This window comes from Bufo gargarizans, chromosome 9, assembly GCF_014858855.1.
Source record: "Bufo gargarizans isolate SCDJY-AF-19 chromosome 9, ASM1485885v1, whole genome shotgun sequence".
Classification (NCBI taxonomy): domain Eukaryota; kingdom Metazoa; phylum Chordata; class Amphibia; order Anura; family Bufonidae; genus Bufo; species Bufo gargarizans.
Window position 1 is genome coordinate 102908066 of NC_058088.1, and position 20957 is coordinate 102929022.

The 20957-nt window shown below is 45.5% G+C and overlaps 1 protein-coding gene across 3 annotated transcripts in view; it reads right to left on the reverse strand.

Moving 5' to 3' along the window:
* Nucleotides 1-20118, reverse strand: part of LAMP2 (lysosomal associated membrane protein 2) — a 65566-nt gene extending 45448 nt beyond the window's left edge. For all 3 annotated transcript variants that reach the window (XM_044305383.1, XM_044305385.1, XM_044305384.1), the window contains exons 1-4: nucleotides 19981-20118; nucleotides 5618-5730; nucleotides 2403-2616; nucleotides 1512-1667 (exon numbers count right to left, since the gene is read on the reverse strand). In XM_044305383.1, the coding sequence (XP_044161318.1) occupies nucleotides 1512-1667; nucleotides 2403-2616; nucleotides 5618-5730; nucleotides 19981-20026 (529 nt within the window). In that variant the 5' untranslated portion in view covers nucleotides 20027-20118. The remainder of the gene's footprint in view (nucleotides 1-1511; nucleotides 1668-2402; nucleotides 2617-5617; nucleotides 5731-19980) is intronic.
* Between the last annotated feature and the right edge of the window lie 839 nt (nucleotides 20119-20957).

The following is a 20957-nucleotide window of genomic DNA, read 5'->3' on the forward strand; positions in this document are numbered from 1 at the left end:
ACGCGTATATGCGTCCAGGAGGAGTAAAGCAACCACCTCCCGGACGCATATACGCGTACAGCGGTCGGGAGGTGGTTAATAATAGTTGGTGGCATAGTGTTAATAATTGTCATTTTTATTAAAATTATTTAGTCCCATTTTGGTTGGTGGTTTTTGTGGCAGCAGGGGGGGGGGGGGGGCAATGAATTGGGGAGGCAAGTGTTACTATACCTAGCCACTGGGGCAGACCAACTTCCTGTGAGGTCTTAGATGGAGGAAGTGGGACCACCTTACATTCTAAGCCAAGTATCTTGTCTATATTAGATTATAGTCCAGTTACATGGACATGTATACTGATATGACCAGGATATTGAAAGTATTTGTATATGTTGTAGTACACCGTATTTAAGTAAAAGGTGTATTTTATGTTATATCTGCAAGAGTTGTGCGTTATTCCTGGTGATACCAAGGCAACATACTGTAGCTGTGGTATAAACTGAGAACAATGCCACAGCTACAAGTGCCTTGGCTTGAGAAGGATCCCGGAAGGGGATTGAAACCTTGCCTATTTTTGTGTCACATGTGTGAATAAAGACACTGCGTTTTTTCCCTTGGGAAAAAAAAGAAAAATAATACACACAGCCATACGGAGCGATGTCACAATCATGACACAGGAAGTGCATCGGAAAGCATAAAGTGAAAATAAATTGACCCAAAGTACATAACAACCTACAGACATGTGTACAACATATGAGATTGCATGCTCACTGATATGAAATTGCTAAATATCAATCCCCTATTGATAAGACCCTGGACTGCACTGCGCTTGTTAGTTGCACCCAAAGGTGTTTATGTAATCTATTCAAGTGCATGGCCATCCGTGTATTTTGTAATGCGCATATCAAGGCATGTAAACTACGCTCACATTGGCACAATGTAAACCGTGCACGCCCCATGCTTCAGGGTGAAAGTGGATGGCCCATCAACTGCACACAGCATACCGCACGTGTCCAGGTATGTCCCCTCCTTGTGTACAAGTCCTGTGAGTGCTGCCAGAGCAACATGATGCCAGCACATGCGCATAATGCTGTGAGCAGGTCAGACATAAAACAAAAGCATCACGAACATAGTCATGCTGGGTAGAAAAACAAAGTAAGGCTACATGCACATGGCAGTGGAATAAAAAAAACACGTCCATCACATGTCTGTTGTGTGCATGTAGACTAATTGGTAAAAAAAAAATTGTAGGTATGTGCATGATTATTGTTATGCACTTTGGATCCATTGATTTTTACTTTGTGCTTTCAGATATATTTCCATATTGGTCCTCTTTATTTCCAGTCATGACACAGGAAGTGTAAGTAGTGCCCAGCTTATGATATAAGCACAAGGAGGCATGGAGCCACTCCAAATAGTTGCCACATTATCCTGCTCTTGTATCAGCCGGCTGTTTTATGTCTGTCTTTGCCAAATAAAGAGTAGTCAGAATCATCGGGTGAGTTGAACTACTTCATTTCTGTCCATCCACTTACCTTTTGTAAATGGCTTATCCTGTGAGAACGCCAGCAGGGAAACATTCTGGTAGACTTGCACGACATTTTCTGTTACCACTACCGCTTCATTTAGACATACGTAGGTTGCATTCACTGGTATGGCTATATCCACAGACTTGAAAGTACTGAAGAGCCCTGGAACAAAATGAAGTCATCAGCCGCCATCACTTACGGATTATGCATTTTGAAAGACTGGCAGACTGACAAATCTGCCACTAGAGAGCATACATGCTAACAGAATGAAAAGCGGAGCAGGAAGATATCCATCCAGAAATAAAAAGGAGGACAAGACTAATTTAGGGTCCTAATACACACATTAACTTCAGCCCCGAATGAGCGCTGATGAACAATAGACCTGTTGATCGGCGATTGTCTATATTTCCACTTGGCCTGATACCATTTATCACAATTGTCATCCCTCATTCAGCACATTCTGTTTCTGTGGGGTGATGTGCTGCCGACAAACGCAGATTTTTGGTCCCACATAAAATGTGATCATTCGACAAACGATCAGCATTTGCTTGTTTTTAGGACGATTGAAGCGTTTTTGGTTCCTCAATCATCCTGTGTAGAAGGAGCCCTAGTAATCTCTGTATATAAGGTTCAGGTGTAAGTTTCTATACTGCGGCACGGCCTGTCCATCCATCCGTTCTCATAGATTTGCCATGTTCCTCTCAGACATTTTAAAGGAAGAATTACTTCTTGGTTATGTGAGGACAAGAAAACATTTAAGGTTCTCACTGAATGACATGAGCAGTACTAGAGGAAAACAATCTGCCACTAGGGGGCACATGTGCTAGATGAATGGAAACCAGAGTCAGCAGGTACCTGTGAAGAACACATTTGTAATGGCGTCAGCCAATTCATTACCTTTAGTTTTGGCATCCTGAAAGTGTTCGCTGTCATTAGTATTGTAGGTGAAGACGATCACATCGACACGGTACACAGTACCATCACTGGTGAAGTTCAAACGTAGGGAATGGTTGCTCCCAAAGTTAACCACCAATAAAGGAGCTACCTCTTTGCCACCACAAGTGCTGCCATCCGTGGTCACTTTATCAGGTACAACCAAGGTTGCATTGATCTACGGGAAAGAAGAAACATTCAGGAAGTGGTCACAGGTCTAGTACTCAGTCGTTGATTAAGGAGAATTTCTATCACCCACGCAAATGTCCACGGGCAGACGTCATGGTAGTCTCCCGATTTCCTGCTATTGTTGCAGGTGTGCATGCCTCCTGTGCCAAGATAGGAGACCACTGTCCACAGCTGACACCACCACCACCAGTGCAGCAACAGCCAAAGACCTTAGGCTACTTTCACATCTGCGCTTTTCGTTATTGAGATCCGTCATAGGGTCTCATTAGCGGAGGAACACTTCAGTTTTGTCCCCATTCATTGTCAATGGGGACAAAACTGAACTGAGGGGAACAGAGTGCACCAAAATGCATTCTGCTCAACTGCGTTCCCATGACTCACAAAAGCGCTGCAAACAACGCTTTTGAGTGCATCCTGGGATGCAGAGCAAGATAGATCCATCATGACTCACAATGTAAGTCAATGGAGACAGATCCGCTTTCTCTTAAACAAAAGAAAATGGAGCCGTCCCCCATTGACTTACAATGGTTTTAGAGATGGATTCGTTATGGCTATTTTAGAGATAAGACAACCGGATCCAGCAAAAACGCAGATGTGAAAGTAGCCTTACAGCATCTCACAATCTCACTGCAGATGTCACATGCGTATTTAACTGCTGAACTGATAAACACTGGGCACAACACAATCACCAGGAGGGCATACGCAAGTATTGTCCTCTGCTTACTGGGTGCCCTAAACATTTTTCATAGGTTTACCTCCGAAAAAAAAAAAACAATAAAAGCGGCAGCACACAAGATCAACGTTTGGTGTTGAAACCAAGATCTTGAAGACAGAGCTCAAATTTTAGGCCCCTTTCACATGGGCGAGTATTCCACGCGGATGCGATGCGCGAGTTGAACGCATTGCACCCGCACTGAATCCCGACCCATTCATTTCTATGCAGCTGTTCACATGAGCTGGCCCCATAGAAATGAATGGGGTTGCGTGAAAATTGCAAGCATCCGCAAGCAAGTGCGGATGCGGTGCCATTTTCACGCACGGTTGCTAGGTGACGATCGGGATGGAGACCTGATCATTATTTTTTTCCCTTATAACATGGTTATAAGGGAAAATAGCATTCTGAATACAGAATGCATAGTAAAATAGCGCTAGATATAGATATATATAAATTTAACTCGCCTTAGTCCACTTGATCGCGAAGCCGGCATCTCCTTCTGTCTTCATCTTAGCTGTGTGGAGGAACAGGACCTGTGGTGACAACACTCTGGTCATCACATGATCCATCACCATGGTAAAAGATCATGTGATGACTGGAGTGACATCACCACAGGTCCTGTTCCTCCACAAAGCTAAGATGAAGACAGAAGGAGATGCCGGCTTCGCGATCAAGTGGACTAATGCGAGTTAAATTATTATTATAATATTTTTTTTTAACCCCTCCAGCGCTATTTTACTATGCATTCTGTATTCAGAATGTATTATTTTCCCTTATAACCATGTTATAAGGGAAAATAATACATACAATCTACAGAACACCGATCCCAAGCCCGAACTTACCAAACATGCACAATTTTTCTCACGCGAGTGAAAAACGCATTACAATGTTTTGCACTCGTGCGGAAAAATTGTGCGCGTTCCCGCAACACACCCACACATTTTCCCGCAACACCCATGTGAAAAAGGCCTTACATTTTCAGAAAAAGCAAAGTCAGGAAACCAAATAAAGAAACCAAGTGCTATACTTTCAGGACAATAACATGCACTGTTTAGCAAGAGGGAAAAATAATAATTTATAACAAATACTTGCTAAAAAAGGTTCTGTGTCCAATGAGTCCAGCAGCGCCCTATCACCAACCACTAAAGAGGACCGGTCACCTCTCCTGACATGCCCGTTTAACAGATTCATGCATTCCCCATGTAATAAGTCTGGAGCATCAATTCTTATGTCTGTATGCTGTGCCATTCCTTTATTATTCCTGCTAGAAGTTATGAATTAATTGCTAGCAGTCTGCAGTAAGAGTACAGAGGGGTGGTACTTTGAGGGTGTACCTGCACAGTCTGACAATGTCAGCAATGACTGGGTAGAGCAAGTCTGTGCAGGTGCACACCCCAACTGGTTACCTCCCCTCTGTACCCTTACTGCAGACTGCTAGCAATTTAAAACTTCTAGTAGAAATAATAAAAGGAACAGCATAAGGTACAGTCATAAGACTAGGTGCTCCAGAATTGTTATTACATGGGGAATGCATGAAACTATCAACACCTCAGTCAGGAGTGGTGAAAGGTCCTCTTTAAAGAGGTTGCCTCATGCGAGATATTGGTGGCATATCACTAGGATATGCCACCAATGTCACATGGGTGTTGGCCCCAAAACGGAACCCCCTGAAATGAGTGTAGAGCAGACGTTTAGTTTCTGTGGGAGTTTTGAAAATAGCTGATCGCTGGCTCTGCTATGTCCAGCAATCCTACAGAGGTGAATGGAGCGATGGCTGCGCTTGCACAGTGCACTCTCTATTTCTCACGGACTCGCTTGCCTGGCTTTTTTGTTTCCCAAGCGCTCAGGGAAATGAAAGGAGAGTATGTTGTGTGTGCACATTGCTGTCTCATTCACTATCTGACCAGATGGCACAACCCCTTTAAAGGGATTAATCCAATACTATAAAAATGTCCCCCATATGCCGGGCCCCTCACAGTGAATATACTTACCCTGCTCCTTGTGCGCGGATGAAAACGTCTGGTGTTGGGGGCGGAGCAGCCAATGGCAGACGCTAGGGAGGCTCATCCTCCATCTGCGCCCCCAGATGTTTTCATCCACGCACAGCGGTGCAGGGACCAGGACCGGCGCAGGGAGCGGAGTAAGTATATTCACTGTGAGGGACCCAGCATATGGGGATATATACATTTTAGATTGATTTCTGTTATCAAATACCACAATATTATATGCTATAATATAGATATGTTAAAAGGATCTCACAAGGTCTTAGACTTACAGATTTGCTACTGTTAGTTTCATATTGTATTGTGAAGTTGACATTCATGCTGGCGTATATACAGGTATTGGATCCATTTTTTATCTCCACTTCAAATGCTTCCGTCATGAGCCCTGGTGAAGAGAAGAAACCTCATCAGTAACATGAGACGTGCCATAACCACAATCAGCTACAGGATGACTGCACTGGAGCAAAGTCCCTCACGTGTTCTCCCTTCTGCGCAGGCGTTACTATAGAGTGCTCCTGTGTGGACAACCATCCTAGAACACTGTACAACTACCGAGGTCTGCAATAACCACAGCTTTTATCATCTATAGCCATGTCGGTGGACTGATTCCTGGTCTGGGTTACAGCTCGTCATGCCGTGGATCAGCCCCATACTATAGGGCTAATCCACACGTGGCTACCCCACTGAGGATTCACTGCAAAATTTGCAGATTCTGCATCAACAAGCGACACGTCATTTTTTTTTCTCGGTTATGCAGATTGTAAATCTACATCATCCACACCAGAGGGAATATAAGTGGACTAAAGGAAATGTGTCACCAAAATGCTATTTTCTGTACATTATTATGGGGCAGCCATCTCGCCTGAGCAGTTCTTAACAGCACTAAGAAAATTGCTTTACGGCAGCCCCATGGGCCACAGACAATAGTCTGGAGGGGACCTCTGACTTCTATGGGAGAGTTTTCTAGGCATGCTGTGTGCCCTGTGCAGAGGGAAGAATAGATAAGCTTGGACAATCGCCTACTGTGAATGGTGGATCCTTTAATTCTAATCATGCCTGCAATTATATCACCTCTGGGTATAGATAAGCAGATAACTGCAGTAAAGTGATCTCTACAGAAAGAAGTGACGCCAATTATTCTTCGTGGTCAGTGTGAGAACTGCAGGATTTTATGGTTAGGACTGTATATATGGCAATAGACTGACTTTGGTGGCAAGCTGTGGTATGATCATTATGGGTACAAGGGGAGCCCAGTGTAGGAGCAGCCATGATATCTACAGAGTGGCATCAGATACCAAAATGTTTAATATGTTTCCATGGCTACCAGTTACCTTGTTTCACGCTCATTTAGGTCATGAATGGTGTCGGTTATGAGCATCTGCTATTTGAATGGCCATCTGACACATGTCATGCTCCCCTTCCCCATTTACACAGTGGGAGAGATGTACCATGCTACAGTAGATGCATCAGTATTCTGGTGTGATGTGCGCCAAAGAACTGGCATCCATGTGTTGTACCCCATTTATTTGGCATTCTCCGTGTGACGCAGCTGGTGCCGGATCCTTACACTGCAATTCTTATCCTTCAGACACATTTCTTTCTAGCTCAGTAAGGCTACTTTCACACTAGCGTTCGGCTGTCCGCTTGTGAGCTCCGTTTGAAGGGGCTCACAAGCGAACCCGAACGCTTCCGTCCAGCCCCAATGCATTCTGAGTGGACGCGGATCCGCTCAGAATGCATCAGTCTGGCAGCGTTTGGCCTCCGCTCCGCTCAGCAGGCGGACACCTGAACGCTGCTTGCAGCGTTCGGGTGTCCGCCTGGCCGTGCGGATCCGTCCAGACTTACAATGCAAGTCAATGGGGACGGATCCGTTTGAAGATGACACACTATGGCTCAATCTTCAAACGGATCCGTCCCCCATTGACTTTCAATGTAAAAGTCTGGACGGATCCGTTCAGGCTAATTTCACACTTAGACATTTTTTGACAATACAATGCAGACGGATCCGTTCTGAACGGAGCCACCGTCTGCATTAATATGAGCGGATCCGTTCAGAACGGATCCGCTCGAACGCTAGTGTGAAAGTAGCCTAATACTGGGGCATATCACACCACTAAGCCTCATGTACACGGCAGAGCCGGCACAGGACTCCATGTGCTGCGGGATGCAAAGCACATTATAAACCTCAACACTATGGGGAAGGGGGGGGGGGTTATCAAAGATCAGAGATATCCCCCGCACCACCAAAAGATGCGCTTAAGCTAAGGCAAGGTCCAGGCCTAGTCATAAATTGGGGGCATCTTCATATTCTATCTGTTCCTAAGTCTAAACCGAAATCTAGATTTCACTCTTTATTTATGCCAGAAAACTGGCGTAAAGCAAGATAAATGTGCCAGGGCCAAAGGCCTCCCCACACCTCACCATGCCCCGTTTTTGGAGTAGACACACCACTTGCATCTAGAGTTAGGCGCAATGGCGTTTAAAAAGTTGCAAAAAGCAGGCGTAGGGAGGATAAATACCTTCTCTATTCATCTAGGCTTCAATCAGACTTTAGAGCATGAAACTACTGCGAGTTGGGTGAATGGACATCATGTCCCCTGGGGTTTGTACTGATATCAGGCACATTCCTAAAGTAGTCACTCGTCTCATCACATGCTCCGGACCACCAGCGACAATCACTGCCCCTCCATTATCTTGGCCAAACCCAACCTCCCGCTTACACGGCTTCTGTAATCTAAGTGGAGCCGTGTGCAGATAAAGGACACATGTTCAGCTCACGTGTGCTGAAAATCGTGGCTTTAACAGAACCCGCACCAAGACTATTTTATAAGGTAAGAATATTACGGAGAATCACTAAAAAATGCCCCATATATGTTGCATATGAAGGACCAACCAGATGTTACACAAGGATCGGAAGTTTACGGTACATTATTGCGCTGGTCGACCACACTTTGGCAGGTTTTGGATGATGTGTCTCAGGGTCACTCTTCACTAAGCCCAGACTCATAAGCTGCGTACGTCCTTCTGCGCCTTCACATTAGCTATTGGTCTATTCACCATATGCTGCAAAGTTTCCCAAAAATCACAAAAAGCCCTGCAACATGTGAATATTCCCCTATTGCATTGTTGATACAGTATTAACTATGGAGTCTATACACAGGGCTCCTGGCACTTCCAATCATCCCCATCAATGGGCATTAGGTTACATGAAATCTTGGCTCCAGCCGCCCCCTACACAGCAGCGTACCTCCTGTTCACCTTGTTCCCAGAAATCTGCTCCTTATAATGAAGATGAAAGGTCGGCGTTATCAGGGAACCTCCTGGTATACAGTGTAACCTCACAGGATTTCTGGAACATTTTCTATAGAGGCAGGCCTTTTACAGAAGAGGCCCAGTATGCATAGGCTGACCGCACTGGTGCAGGAGCGTTACTGCGATATGGTTTTGAGATCCACCAGGGGATCTCGAAAATCACAGCAAAAAGGCTTCCGTCCTAATGAAACAAACCGTTGCATCCCTTCAGAATAGATCCGGTTGTATTATACATCGCTGGGTTCTGTTGACCTGGGCGCAGCAGTGACGTCAGGTTGACAACACGTCCTCGTTGCAGGCAAACATTTTTAGGCCCCTTTCCCACCGCACGGGTGCAGGGCGTGACGTGAATGCATTGCACCCACACTGAATCCTGACCCATTCATTTCAATGGGGCTGTGCAGATGAGCGATGTTTTTCACGCATCACTTGTGTGTTGTATGTTCAATATAGTGCGTTTTTCACACAACGCAGGTCCTATAGAAATGAATGGGGATGCGTGAAAATAGCAAACATATCTTCAATCAGCAGGCCATGCCCCGTTTTTGGAGTAGCAACACCACTTGCATCCAGAGTTAGGCGCAATGGCGTTTAAAAAGTTGCAAAAAGCAGGCCTAGGGAGGATAAATAGAACCACAGAAATTTTGCAGTTAATCCTCAGTGGGGTAGCCACATGTGGATTAGCCCTATAGTATGGGGCTGATCCACGGCATGATGAGCTGTAACCCAGAGCAGGAATCAGTCCACCGACATGGCTATAGATAAAAGCTGTGGTCACCACGTGGTGAGTGCGTTTACGTCAAAGGTCCTTTTGCAGGTCCTAAAAGAAGGACAACGATGCCTGCTGCGCGAACAACAGGATGAGGCAAGTTATTTTTTAGTTTTTTTTTTTAACCCCTCAAGCCACATTTTAGTAAGCATTCTGTATTAAGAATGTTATAAGGGAAAATAATAAAATCTACAGAACACCTAACCCAAACCCGAACTTCAGTGAAGAAGTCTGGGTTCGGGTCTGGGTACCACAGGGCACCCACGCAATAAAAACTGAACAACGCAATCGCTGTCAAAACTGACTGCCATTGCGTGCGCACTCGCACAGGTTTCCAGCAATGCACACGCGGCACACCCAGAGCAAATCCCGGACGCTCGTGTGATAGAGGCCTCAGACTTTAGGCACACTGCTAAGGCCACTGATTGCTGCGGGATTTGCTAGGTAATTAACGGTCTCATTTATTTTCATTTCTGGCACGCCCTGAGCATTTCTCATTTTTACCCCCGAAACCGAACAACCCTTTTAACGCTGCACAATGTTCTTTAGCAATAAGAACCACGGACTTAACCGCCTCCGGACCGCCTAACGCAGGATCGCGGTTCGGAGGCGGCTGTCTCAGGCAGAGTCACGCATCTACGCGTCATCTCGCGAGGCGCGCGCGTTCACAGGATCGGCAGGTAAGCGAGTGGATCTCCAGCCTGCCAGCGGCGATCGTTCGCTGGCAGGCTGTAGATGCGATTTTTTTTAACCCCTAACAGGTATATTAGACGCTGTTTTGATAACAGCGTCTAATATACCTGCTACCTGGTCCTCTGGTGGTCCCTTTTGCTTGGATCGACCAGAGGACACCGGCAGCTCTGTAAAAAGTAGCACCAAGCACCACACTACACTACACTCCCCCCCTGTCACTTATTAACCCCTGATCACCCCCCTGTCATTGTTGACCCCCCTGTAAGGCTCCATTCAGACGTCCGTATGTGTTTTACGGATCGGATCCGCAAAACACATACGGACGTCTGAATGGAGCCTTACAGGGGGTGATCACCCCATATAGACTCCCTGATCACCCCGTGTCATTGATCACCCCCTTGTAAGGCTCCATTCAGACGTCCGTATGTGTTTTACGGATCCACAAAACACGGACAACGTGGATCCGCAAAACACATAAGGCTCCATTCAGACGTCCGTATGCGTTTTGCGGATTCGTGGATCCGCAAAACACGGACACCGCGGATCCGCAAAACACATACGACGTCTGAATGGAGCCTTACAGGGGGGTGATCAATGACAGGGTGGTGATCACCCCCCTGTCAGGCTCCATTTAGACATTTTTTTGGCACAAGTTAGTGGAAATTGTAAGAAAAAACAAAAAAAAAATAAGAAAAAAAATAACAAAGTCTCATATTCCACTAACTTGTGTCAAAAAATAAAATCTCACATGAACTCATCATACCCCTCACGGAATCCAAATGCGTAAAATTTTTTAGACAGACATTTATATTCCAGACTTCTTCTCACACTTTAGGGCCCCTAAAATGCCAGGGCAGTATAAATACCCCACATGTGACCCCATTTCGGAAAGAAGACACCCCAAGGTTTTCGCTGAGGGGCATATTGAATCCATGAAGGATTGAACTTTTTGTCCCAAGTTAGCGGAAAGGGAGACTGAGGAAAAAAATAAATAAAATATATATATATATATATATATATATATATATATATATATATATACACATATACATATATACACACACACACACAGCGCCCAGGCATTTTAGGGGCCCTAAAGCGTGAGAAGAAGTCTGGGATCCAAATGTCTAAAAATGCCCTCCTAAAAGGAATTTGGGCCCCTTTGCGCATCTAGGCTGCGTGCAATGTGTTTTGGGGTGTCCTTTTACATATACCCATGCTGGGTGAGAGAAATATCTCTCTATAATGACAACTGATGACAAAAATGGGAAAAGTTGACTTTTAGAGATATTTCTCTCACCCAGCATGGGTATATGTAAAAATACACCCCAAAACACATTGCCCTACTTCTTCCGGCGATACCACATGTGTGACACTTTTTTGCAGCCTAGGTGGGCAAAGGGGCCCACATTCCAAACAGCACCTTTAGGATTTCACAGGGCATTTTTTTTTTTACACATTTTGATTTCAAATTACTTCTCATACATTAGGGCCCCTAAAATGCCAGGGCAGTATAACTACCCCACAAGTGACCCCATTTTGGAAAGAAGACACCCCAAGATATTTCATGAAAGTTTTTTTTTTTGTTACACGTTAATGGAATATGAGACTTTGTAAAGAAAAAAAAAAAAAGAAAAAAAGTCATCATTTTCCGCTAACTTGTGACAAAAAAATAAAAAAGTTCTATGAACTCACTATGCCCATCAGCGAATACCTTAAGGTGTATACTTTCCGAAATGGAGTCATTTGTGGGGGGTTTCTACTGTCTGGGCATTGTAGAACCTCAGGAAACATGACAGGTGCTCAGAAAGTCAGCTGCTTCAAAAAGCGGAAATTCACATTTTTGTACCATAGTTTGTAAACGCTAAAACTTTTACCCAAACATTTTTTTTTATCAAAGACATGTAGAACAATAAATTTAGAGAAAAATTTATATATAGATGTCGTTTTAAAAAAAATAAAAAAAATTACAACTGAAAGTGAAAAATGTCATTTTTTTGCAAAAATTTTGGTACATTTCGATTAATAACAAAAAAAAAGTAAAAATGTCAGCAGCAATGAAATACCACCAAATGAAAGCTCTATTAGTGAGAAGAAAAGGAGGTAAAATTCATTTGGGTGGTAAGTTGCATGACCGAGCGATAAACAGTGAAAGTAGTGTAGTGCAGAAGTGTAAAAAGTGGCCTGGTCATTAAGGGGGTTTAAGCTAGCGGGGCTGAGGTGGTTAATCACAGCAGCAAACTGATGAAGACACTTGAGGTCATAGCTTACCCAACACCACTTGTGACATCACAAAGTCATGTGATGTCACAGGAGTTTACCTCTCCAACCCACCTGAGATGTCAGAGGCTTACAGCCATTTAACTGACTAACCCCATTTGTGATGTCACAGTAACTTCTTTGACTGAAACCGTTGTGATGTCACAGGCAGCAGCTTACCTACATAAAACTCAATGCGATGTCACAGCAACTAGCCTGACTTAAAACCCAACTGTGATGTCACAGCAGCTTAACTAAAACTCATGTGTTTTATCACAGCAGCTAAGCTAAACGAAACCCACTTGTGATGTCACAGCTAGCCACCAGACTGAGGCCTGGAGGCACACAGCCGTGACTTTTTTTGGTCCGCAAACCGCTGATCCGCAAAAAACGGAAGCCGCCCGTGTGCCTTCCGCAATTTGTGGAACGAAACGGGCAGCCCATTGTAGAAATGCAGATTCTCCGCAAAACGGACAAGAATAGGACATGCTATATTTTTTTGCGGGGCCACGGAACGGTGCAACGGATGAAGACAGCACACGGAGTGCTGTCCGCATCTTTTGTGGCCCCATTGAAGTGAATGGGTCCGCACCTGAGCCACAAAAAAATGCAGTGCGGATGTAGACCACAAAAACGGTTGTGTGCATGAGGCCTGAAAGGAGTGATGTCACAGTAGCATACAATAACAGAGCGCCCCTGTGTATGAACTGTATATGGGCTCCTTGATTTCCAACTGCTAATGTGATGTCAATATGGTGGTCATGGACATGTGATTTAATAGAGAGCAGGATTATTTTTGGGTCCCATCCATGCAGGGCCCGTGTACAGCGGCACAGGTTACATGTTATGCCCACCTCTAAAGGAAAGCTGAATTCAGACTGGCTCCAGTGGGAACCAACTCTACCAGAGGTGACATGCAAGACAAGTTCATTTCAACCCAGAATTGTTTTCTATGTTAATTTTTATTGTATTGACAACCATGGATTAGCACACAGGAGACATAGAAGTAGTCACAACTATTCGGCTCCATACGGCTTAGGCCACTTTCACACTGCCGTTTCTGGGTCCACTTGGGAGATCCGCACCAAACGCCAGTGTGAAAGTAGTCTGAAAGGTTTTTTTTTTGTTTGCATCACTATCTTACAGAATAATTATTTATGAAGGTGGCTGGAATTTTGTAATGTAGTTCTTCTACCTTTATCGCTCCCATCTTCTGTTCTGCGGTCACATGTCCATGTAGCCATCTCTTATTTTCTGAGATTTTATGTCCATGGGCGTGTCTGAGAGGGGAGTGTCTATGTCATGAGCTGGGTGGGAGGAGCTATGAACTAGCTGGGCGTTGTTACAGGCAGTGTTGGCATTGTGGCAGAGAAAGGAGGGCGGCATTAGGGTTTGGTTGGATACAACAAAGTGCTACATACAGGATGGAGACAAACCAGAGGGATTTATTTGCATGGTGAAAAGGGGTCAGGAGAATCCAAATTGAAAAAGAAAGGGGATGGGGAAGAGGTACATGAGCATGTCTGTTTAAAATCCCAGAAAACCTCTATAAAAAGGTTATTAAAACAAAAAACACAAACACCACCCTTATAGTCATTGTACTGCCGCTGACCAGTAAGCATGTTTCTCCTCCGATCAGATGATAGAGTTCACCACAGATCAGGAGCGTTGTACCACCAGTGGGACCATTGCTCTCCGGAGAGATGAACCACATGTCGGGGCCTGGAGAAGGAGGGTGGATCTGGCACCCTTTCTGTCACTATGCCAGGAGATGTAATGCAGCGGGGCCGTTTTTATAACTGGGTCTTGGCAGCTTAGATGCAGCGAAGGGGCACAACAAAAGGGTCATCTATTAATGTTAACCCTTAAGGCGCATTTAGAAGTGCCAACGGAGTTGTCAATCAGGAAGGGACTGTTCCACCCTGATAACTGCCTGCTCGGCAGTGTATTTACATGCAGCAATCACCTCCACTGTATGGGGAGGAGCGAGGCCACTGCAATCTCTCGTCCTCCTGCAGAGTCATCGGAGGGAATATTGGACGTCAGTTTTGCTCGAGTCTGCTTGTTGTATCTTATGCCACATGTTTGACCTTGGTGTTGGTCCGCATTTTGTGTGGATCAGATGCGGCCCCATTCATCTCAATGGGGCCACAAAAGATGCAGATGGCACACAGTGTGCCATCCGCATGTTTTTTTTTGTTTTTTTTTAGCAGAGCCACAGAACCTGTCTTATTTTTGTCCATTTTGCTGACAAGGATAGGACAGTTCTAAAGAGGGCAAGACAACATACCGTTCTGCAAAATGCAGAACACACTGGCGGTATCAGTGTTTTGCGGATCTGCAATTTGCAGGCGTGAAAAAATGGCAATGGCCGTGTGCATGAGCCCTTAACCTGCAGGCCTTATTGGGGCCACAGAGAGTATCTGGACCCTGCCCTCCCAGAGCGAAGAGCTGCTGCAAAGATTAGATTACGTGCAGGAGGATCAGTATGAAAGGTCAACCATACCTCGTGTCTTGCGGCTGCTGGGGAAAAACAAAACGAAAAAAATAATATAGCAAAACACATTAGATATCTCCTGATAAGGCTTCTTTCACACTTTTGTTTTTCTTTTCCGGCATAGAGTTCCGTCCTAAGGGCTCAATGCCGGAAAAGAACTGATCAGTTTTATCCCCATGCATTCTGTATGGAGAGAAATCCGTTCAGGATGCATCGGGATGTCTTCAGTTCAGTCTTTTTGACTGATCAGGACGGAGATAATACCGCAGCATGCTACGGTTTTATCTCCGGCCCCCCAAAAAACTGAACACTTGCCAGAATGACTGAACCGGCATTTTCTTTCTATAGGAATGTATTAGTGCCGGATCCGGCATTCAAATGGCCACATTGACGGATCCGGTATTCCGGTCTGCACATGCGCAGACCTTTAAAAAATGTGAAGAAAAAAAAAATACCGGATCCGTTTTGCCTGATGACACCAGAAAAACGGATACGGTATTGCAATGCATTTTTCTGACTGATCAGGCATTTTTCAGACTGATCAGGATCCTGATCAGTCTAAAAAATGCCTGATGAGTCAGAAAAAAAATGACATGCGTTTGCATACAGTCTGCCTGATCAGGCAGGCAGTTCAGGCAACGGAACTGCCTGCTGGAATCAAACAACGCAAGTGTGAAAGTACACTAAATTTAGTTTTCTCAACGGCAAAAAAAGTGTCATCAGGAACAAAACCTGCATGTTAATGACTTTACAGAACTGGATCCATCAGCTGTACCTCCACATGTATGCTGACATTATCCATCAGGACAACCCAACATCCTACTATAGCACTGACCTACCGAGGCTACACATGGCCAAGCATTCTTCCACTAAACAAAATAGCGTGTCCCAAGAATAAAAATAAAAAATAAAATCATCCATAAAAGTTTTGAATTTGAGATTCTGGGATCGCAGCAACCTTGCCAGCAATCCCATTCAGTTCAATGGCTGTACTGCTACACAACAAACTACGGTCATACGATGGGCGTCACAGACCAGATGGCGCAACTTTTATCATTACTGTAGGAACATTCTGGACCTCTTATGTAACATGCACCGGGAAGGTTTTCAGAAGCCGTCAAATTTTATGTTGCGTCCGTTAACTAAAATTAAAATAAATAAAAAAAAAAACTAGTTTTTCTCAATCCATCTGCACACCGGACCCCATAATCTCAAAGCGAAATCAGAATGTTCAAAATCTTTGCAAATATATTGAAAAGAAAAAACAAAAATTTTGTATTCGGACCCTTAGGGTAAGGCCTCTTTCACACGAGTGTGACGGATTGGCTCCGGATGCGTTCAGTGAAACTCGCACCATTTTGCAAGCAAATTCAGTCAGTTTTGTCTGCGATTGCGTTCAGTTTTTTCCACGCGGATGCAATGTGTTTTGATGCGTTTTTCACACGCGTGATAAAAAAACTGAAGGTTTACAAACAACGTCTCCTAGCAACCATCAGTGAAAAACGCACTGCAGCCGCACTTTCTTCCGGATGCAATGCGTTTTTCACTAAAGCTCCATTCACTTCTACGGGGAGAGGGCTGCGTAATAAAACGCAGACTATAGAACATGCTGTGAATTTTCCTGAATATAGAAATGGTGAACAGACGTGTACAGACTCATAGAAATGAATAGGTCAGGATTCAGTGTGGGTGCTATGCATTCACGTCACGCATTGCACCCACGCGGAAAACTCGCTCATGTGAAAGAGGCCTAATTGTCTTGTTGGAAGGTGAACCTTCGGCCCAGTCTGAGGTCCAGAGCACCGGATCAGGTTTTCATTAAGAATATCTCTGTGCTTTAACCAGTTGCTAAAATACAGCCCTCAGCATGGTGCTGCCACCTCCGTGCTGCACGGTGGGGATGGTTCTGGCAGGTCCTCCAGACAGGACACTTAGAATTGAGGCTAAAAAGGTCAATCTTGTTTCTCACAGTCTCAGAGTCTTCTAAGGCCTCTTTCACACGGGCGTCAGTTTTTTTGCCCGGATAAGAGCCGGGTGCGTTGCGGGAAAATGCGCGATTTTCCCGCGCGAGTGCAAAACATTGTCATGCGTTGCACTCGCGTGAGAAAAATCGGCTTGGGATTGATGTTCTGAAGATTGTATTATTTTCCCTTATAACATGGTTATAAGGGAAAATAATAGCATTCTGAATACAGAATGCATAGTAAACCAGCACTAGAGGGGTTAAAAAATAAATAAAAATAATTTAACTCACCTTAGTCCACTTGATCGCGAAGATGGCATCTCCTCTGCGCTGAGCGGCTGAACAGGACCTGGGGTGAGCTGCTCCATTAAATACAGGTTAAGGACCTTCGATGACGTCACTCCGGTCATCACATGGTACGTCACATGATCTTTTACCATGGTGATTCACCATGGTAAAAGACCATGTGATGACCGGAGTGACGTCATGGAAGGTCCTTAAGCGATATTTAATGGAGCAGCTCAGCCCAGGTCCTGTTCAGCCGCTCAGCGCAGAGGAGACACAAGGAGATGCCAGCTTCGCGATCAAGTGGACTAAGGTGAGTTAAATTATTATTTATTTATTTTTTAACCCCTCTAGCGCTGGTTTGCTATGCATTCTGTATTCAGAATGCTATTATTTTCCCTTATAACCATGTTATAAGGGAAAATAATGATCGGGTCTCCATCCCGATTGTCTCCTAGCAACCGTGCGTGCAAATCGCATGGCATCCGTACTTGCTTGCGGATGCCATCCGATTTTCACACACCCCATTCATTTCTATGGGGCCTGCGTCACGTCGAAATCGGACAATATAGAGCATGCTGCGATTTCAACTGAACGCACAAGTGATGCGTTAAAAACATCGCTTATGTGCACAGCCCCATATAAGTGAATGGGTCAGGATTTAGTGCGGGTGCCATACGTTCGCCGCACGGATCGCACCCGCACGGAAAACTCGCCCTTGTGAAAGGGGCCTAAGGCTTTTTTTTTGCAAACTCTAGGCGGGCTTCCGTGTGTCTTTTACTGAGGAGGCTTCTTTCTGACCACTCTGCCATAAAGCCCCGAGTAGTAGAGTGCTGCGGTGATGGTTGATCTTCTGGAGATCTCTCCCATCTGCATATAGGACCTTTGGAGTTCAGCCAGAATGACCGTTAGGTGCCTGGTCACCTCTCTTATTAAGCCCCCCAGTTTGGTGAAGCTTAATAAAGATGGTCAAGATAATATGGGAGGCCCCAGAGCTAAAAATTTCAATTTTCACAGCAAAGGAGCTGAATATTTATGCCAATTAAAAATTTTAGTTTTCAATTTTTTTAAATAAAAAGCTAAAAAACATGCTCCATTTTTTTATGGTGTGGATGGATCACGGACCCGTTCAAGTTGAATAGCTCTGCATCCGCCACGGCGCACATGCATGTGGAAGTCCTAATCCATTGCCAGAATACGCTTGTGAGAGGCCATTCTGAAAGCATTGTATAGAGGACTTCAGGCTTCCTGTCTGCTTCCGGTCAGGGGTGATCTAGATCTTCAGATTGCTCCCGCATCCCCTGTGATATGCTACCAATGGAGAACTTTTGATTTGGGCAGGGTTTCCTTTTAAAAGGGTTGTAACTGGCACTATACATGGGTGGCTGCGGTGCTCAGTGGAAGGTCCCTGCCCATAGGGGTTTTCTTCGCTGCTGCATAGGGACTCGTACAAGGCGCTCTTCATAATGAAGACAAGTAAATGGGCATTAAAGGGCTGCACCCTTCACACAACTCTTATAGGCGGCGAGCACAACAAGCCGCAGGAATCAGCAGCCATACTGCTCAATGAGATGCCTGGAAGAAGGAAGTCCGGGAGAAGAAGTCTGCGCCACCAGGACCTTACCCATCACTTGTGGGCACAAGGCCAGAATTATAATTGTGCTCTGCAAGCAATGCTGTGCTGGTGTCCTGTGGTATTTAACATTTCCCATCTGCACAACTATGGACTTTGTATTCCCCGTCCCATTCTGGCTGTGGAGCCATGTGCGCCCTAGACCCAACCGAAGTGCCTAAACGCAGGTACAAGGGGTCCTTCCTGCTCCCAAATTATGGAAACCTAGGGAAATCATCTTTACAGCTACTCCCTAATGCTGGGAACTAATCGAAGGGACCCCCTCTTACCTGTATCATAAACTACACCGCCATCACTGATACATTGTAACAGACACCACTGGTCTCCGCACAGCAGGGCCACGCTCTATAGCAGGGCCATACAGCAAGTACATAGCAGTACTCGAATAAGGCTACTTTCACACTAGCGTTTTAGTTTTCCGGTAAGATCCATCTTAGGGTCTGAATACCGAAAAAAAAAAAAACACTTCAAAACTGAACGGAGCGCTCCAAAATGCATTCCGTTCCGTTTAGTTGCGTTCCCATACCGGAGAACAAACCGCAACATGTAGTTTGCTTTCCGTCCTGGGATGCAGAGCAAGACGGATCTGTCATGACCCCCAATGCAAGTCAATGGGGACAGATCAGTTTTCGCCAACACAATAGAAAACAGATCCGTCCCCCATTAACTTTCAATGGAGCTCATGCGGCTCCATCTTGGGTGTGCTAAAGATAATACAACCGGATCTGTTCATAACAGATGCAGACGTTTGTATGATCAGTAACGGAAGCATTTGTGCTGAGCCCTGCCGGATCCAGTAAAACACTAGTGTGAACGTAGCCTTACAGCCGCAGGGAAACTTCAACTCCCAAAACGCACATGTTGCTGACTTCTGGCATAAAGGATACCTACCTGGGAGGACCTACCCGGAGCTACCATACCTGTACTACTGGTACCCACATAGCGGGAGGCCCTGTAATGGTGGTAACTCTCCCTACTTCTAGAAAACCACTCTCCGGGGAAGCCGGGGGCCCCCCCTGTAAGGGCCGCCATATTGGGCATCACCCACATTTCTAGGATACAGACACGACTAGAAGAGTCAGTGACCTTCATGTACCGCCACACTTCACCTGAGCCCCTCGTCTCCAGCCGGCTCGCATCAGCTGCGCTACCCCTCCAAGGAGAGCGGCGCAGGGCCCGCGCCTAACCGCCCCGGAGCACCCTCCTCGCCCCCGTGCTACCTACCTAAGCCGAGCAGGCACATCAGCACACCGCGCAGGTACCGCTCCATCTCCGACCCGCACACCTCAGAGACCACTGTCACACTGACTGCGAGCACACAGCGCCGTCACATGACAGCCCCGGCCTCACCCACCGCTCAGCGTCAGCCGCGGTCTCATGTTTCACGTCGCTAACACCGACGCGGGCGGGAGGGATTTCTTTTTTACGATTCGCTTCCTAAAACCTCATCTTTCAGTCAGACATTGACCTGAGTCTTCTATTACATTCACAAAATGCATTCAACAGGAAGCTCTAGCCGTGGGACTGGGGTCTTTACTGCTAGAAGTAGTTGGAGGGGAAACGCGGGAGGCGACGGCAAACAAGAAATGGTGTCGCTTTCCAGTAAGTGCTGAGTCAAGTGAGCTTGTGATGAGAGGCGCGGGAGTGCGCTCACCCCATTGTGTAACACTAGACGGTACCCGACCGCCTGAACCGCAGCCCTGCTGACCTTCAGCGCTCACTATGTGGCGGTACCTCAGCGGTTTTTGGCTGGAAATGAAATAAACGCAGCAATAACCGACACTGTGTGGTTTTGGCGCGAAAAAAAAACAGCCTAAACGGACTTCCAAGAAGTTAGTAAGGCTGTGTTCACAACCAGGCCGAAGTCGGTTTCTTATTCACATCATTTGTGTATAAATATAAATATATATATTTTTTAAAGGATTTTGAGGTCACCTTATCAGCAGTGACAGAAAAAGATGCAGTGAGCAGTCCTTCACGTAAATCAGTTGAAAGCGGCATTAAAATAAAAAAAAAGATGGGCACAAAAAAAGTGTCATTTAAGGAATGAAATTAATTCAGGCCAGTAATCTTGCACTGCCAATATACAGAATTCATGCCCTGCGTCAGATACAGTGGAGTCCAGCCTGGCCCGAGCAGGTTCTGGGCATGAACACTGGCATCAAAATGGGCAGACGGGCACACTAGCGGCAGGACGGATC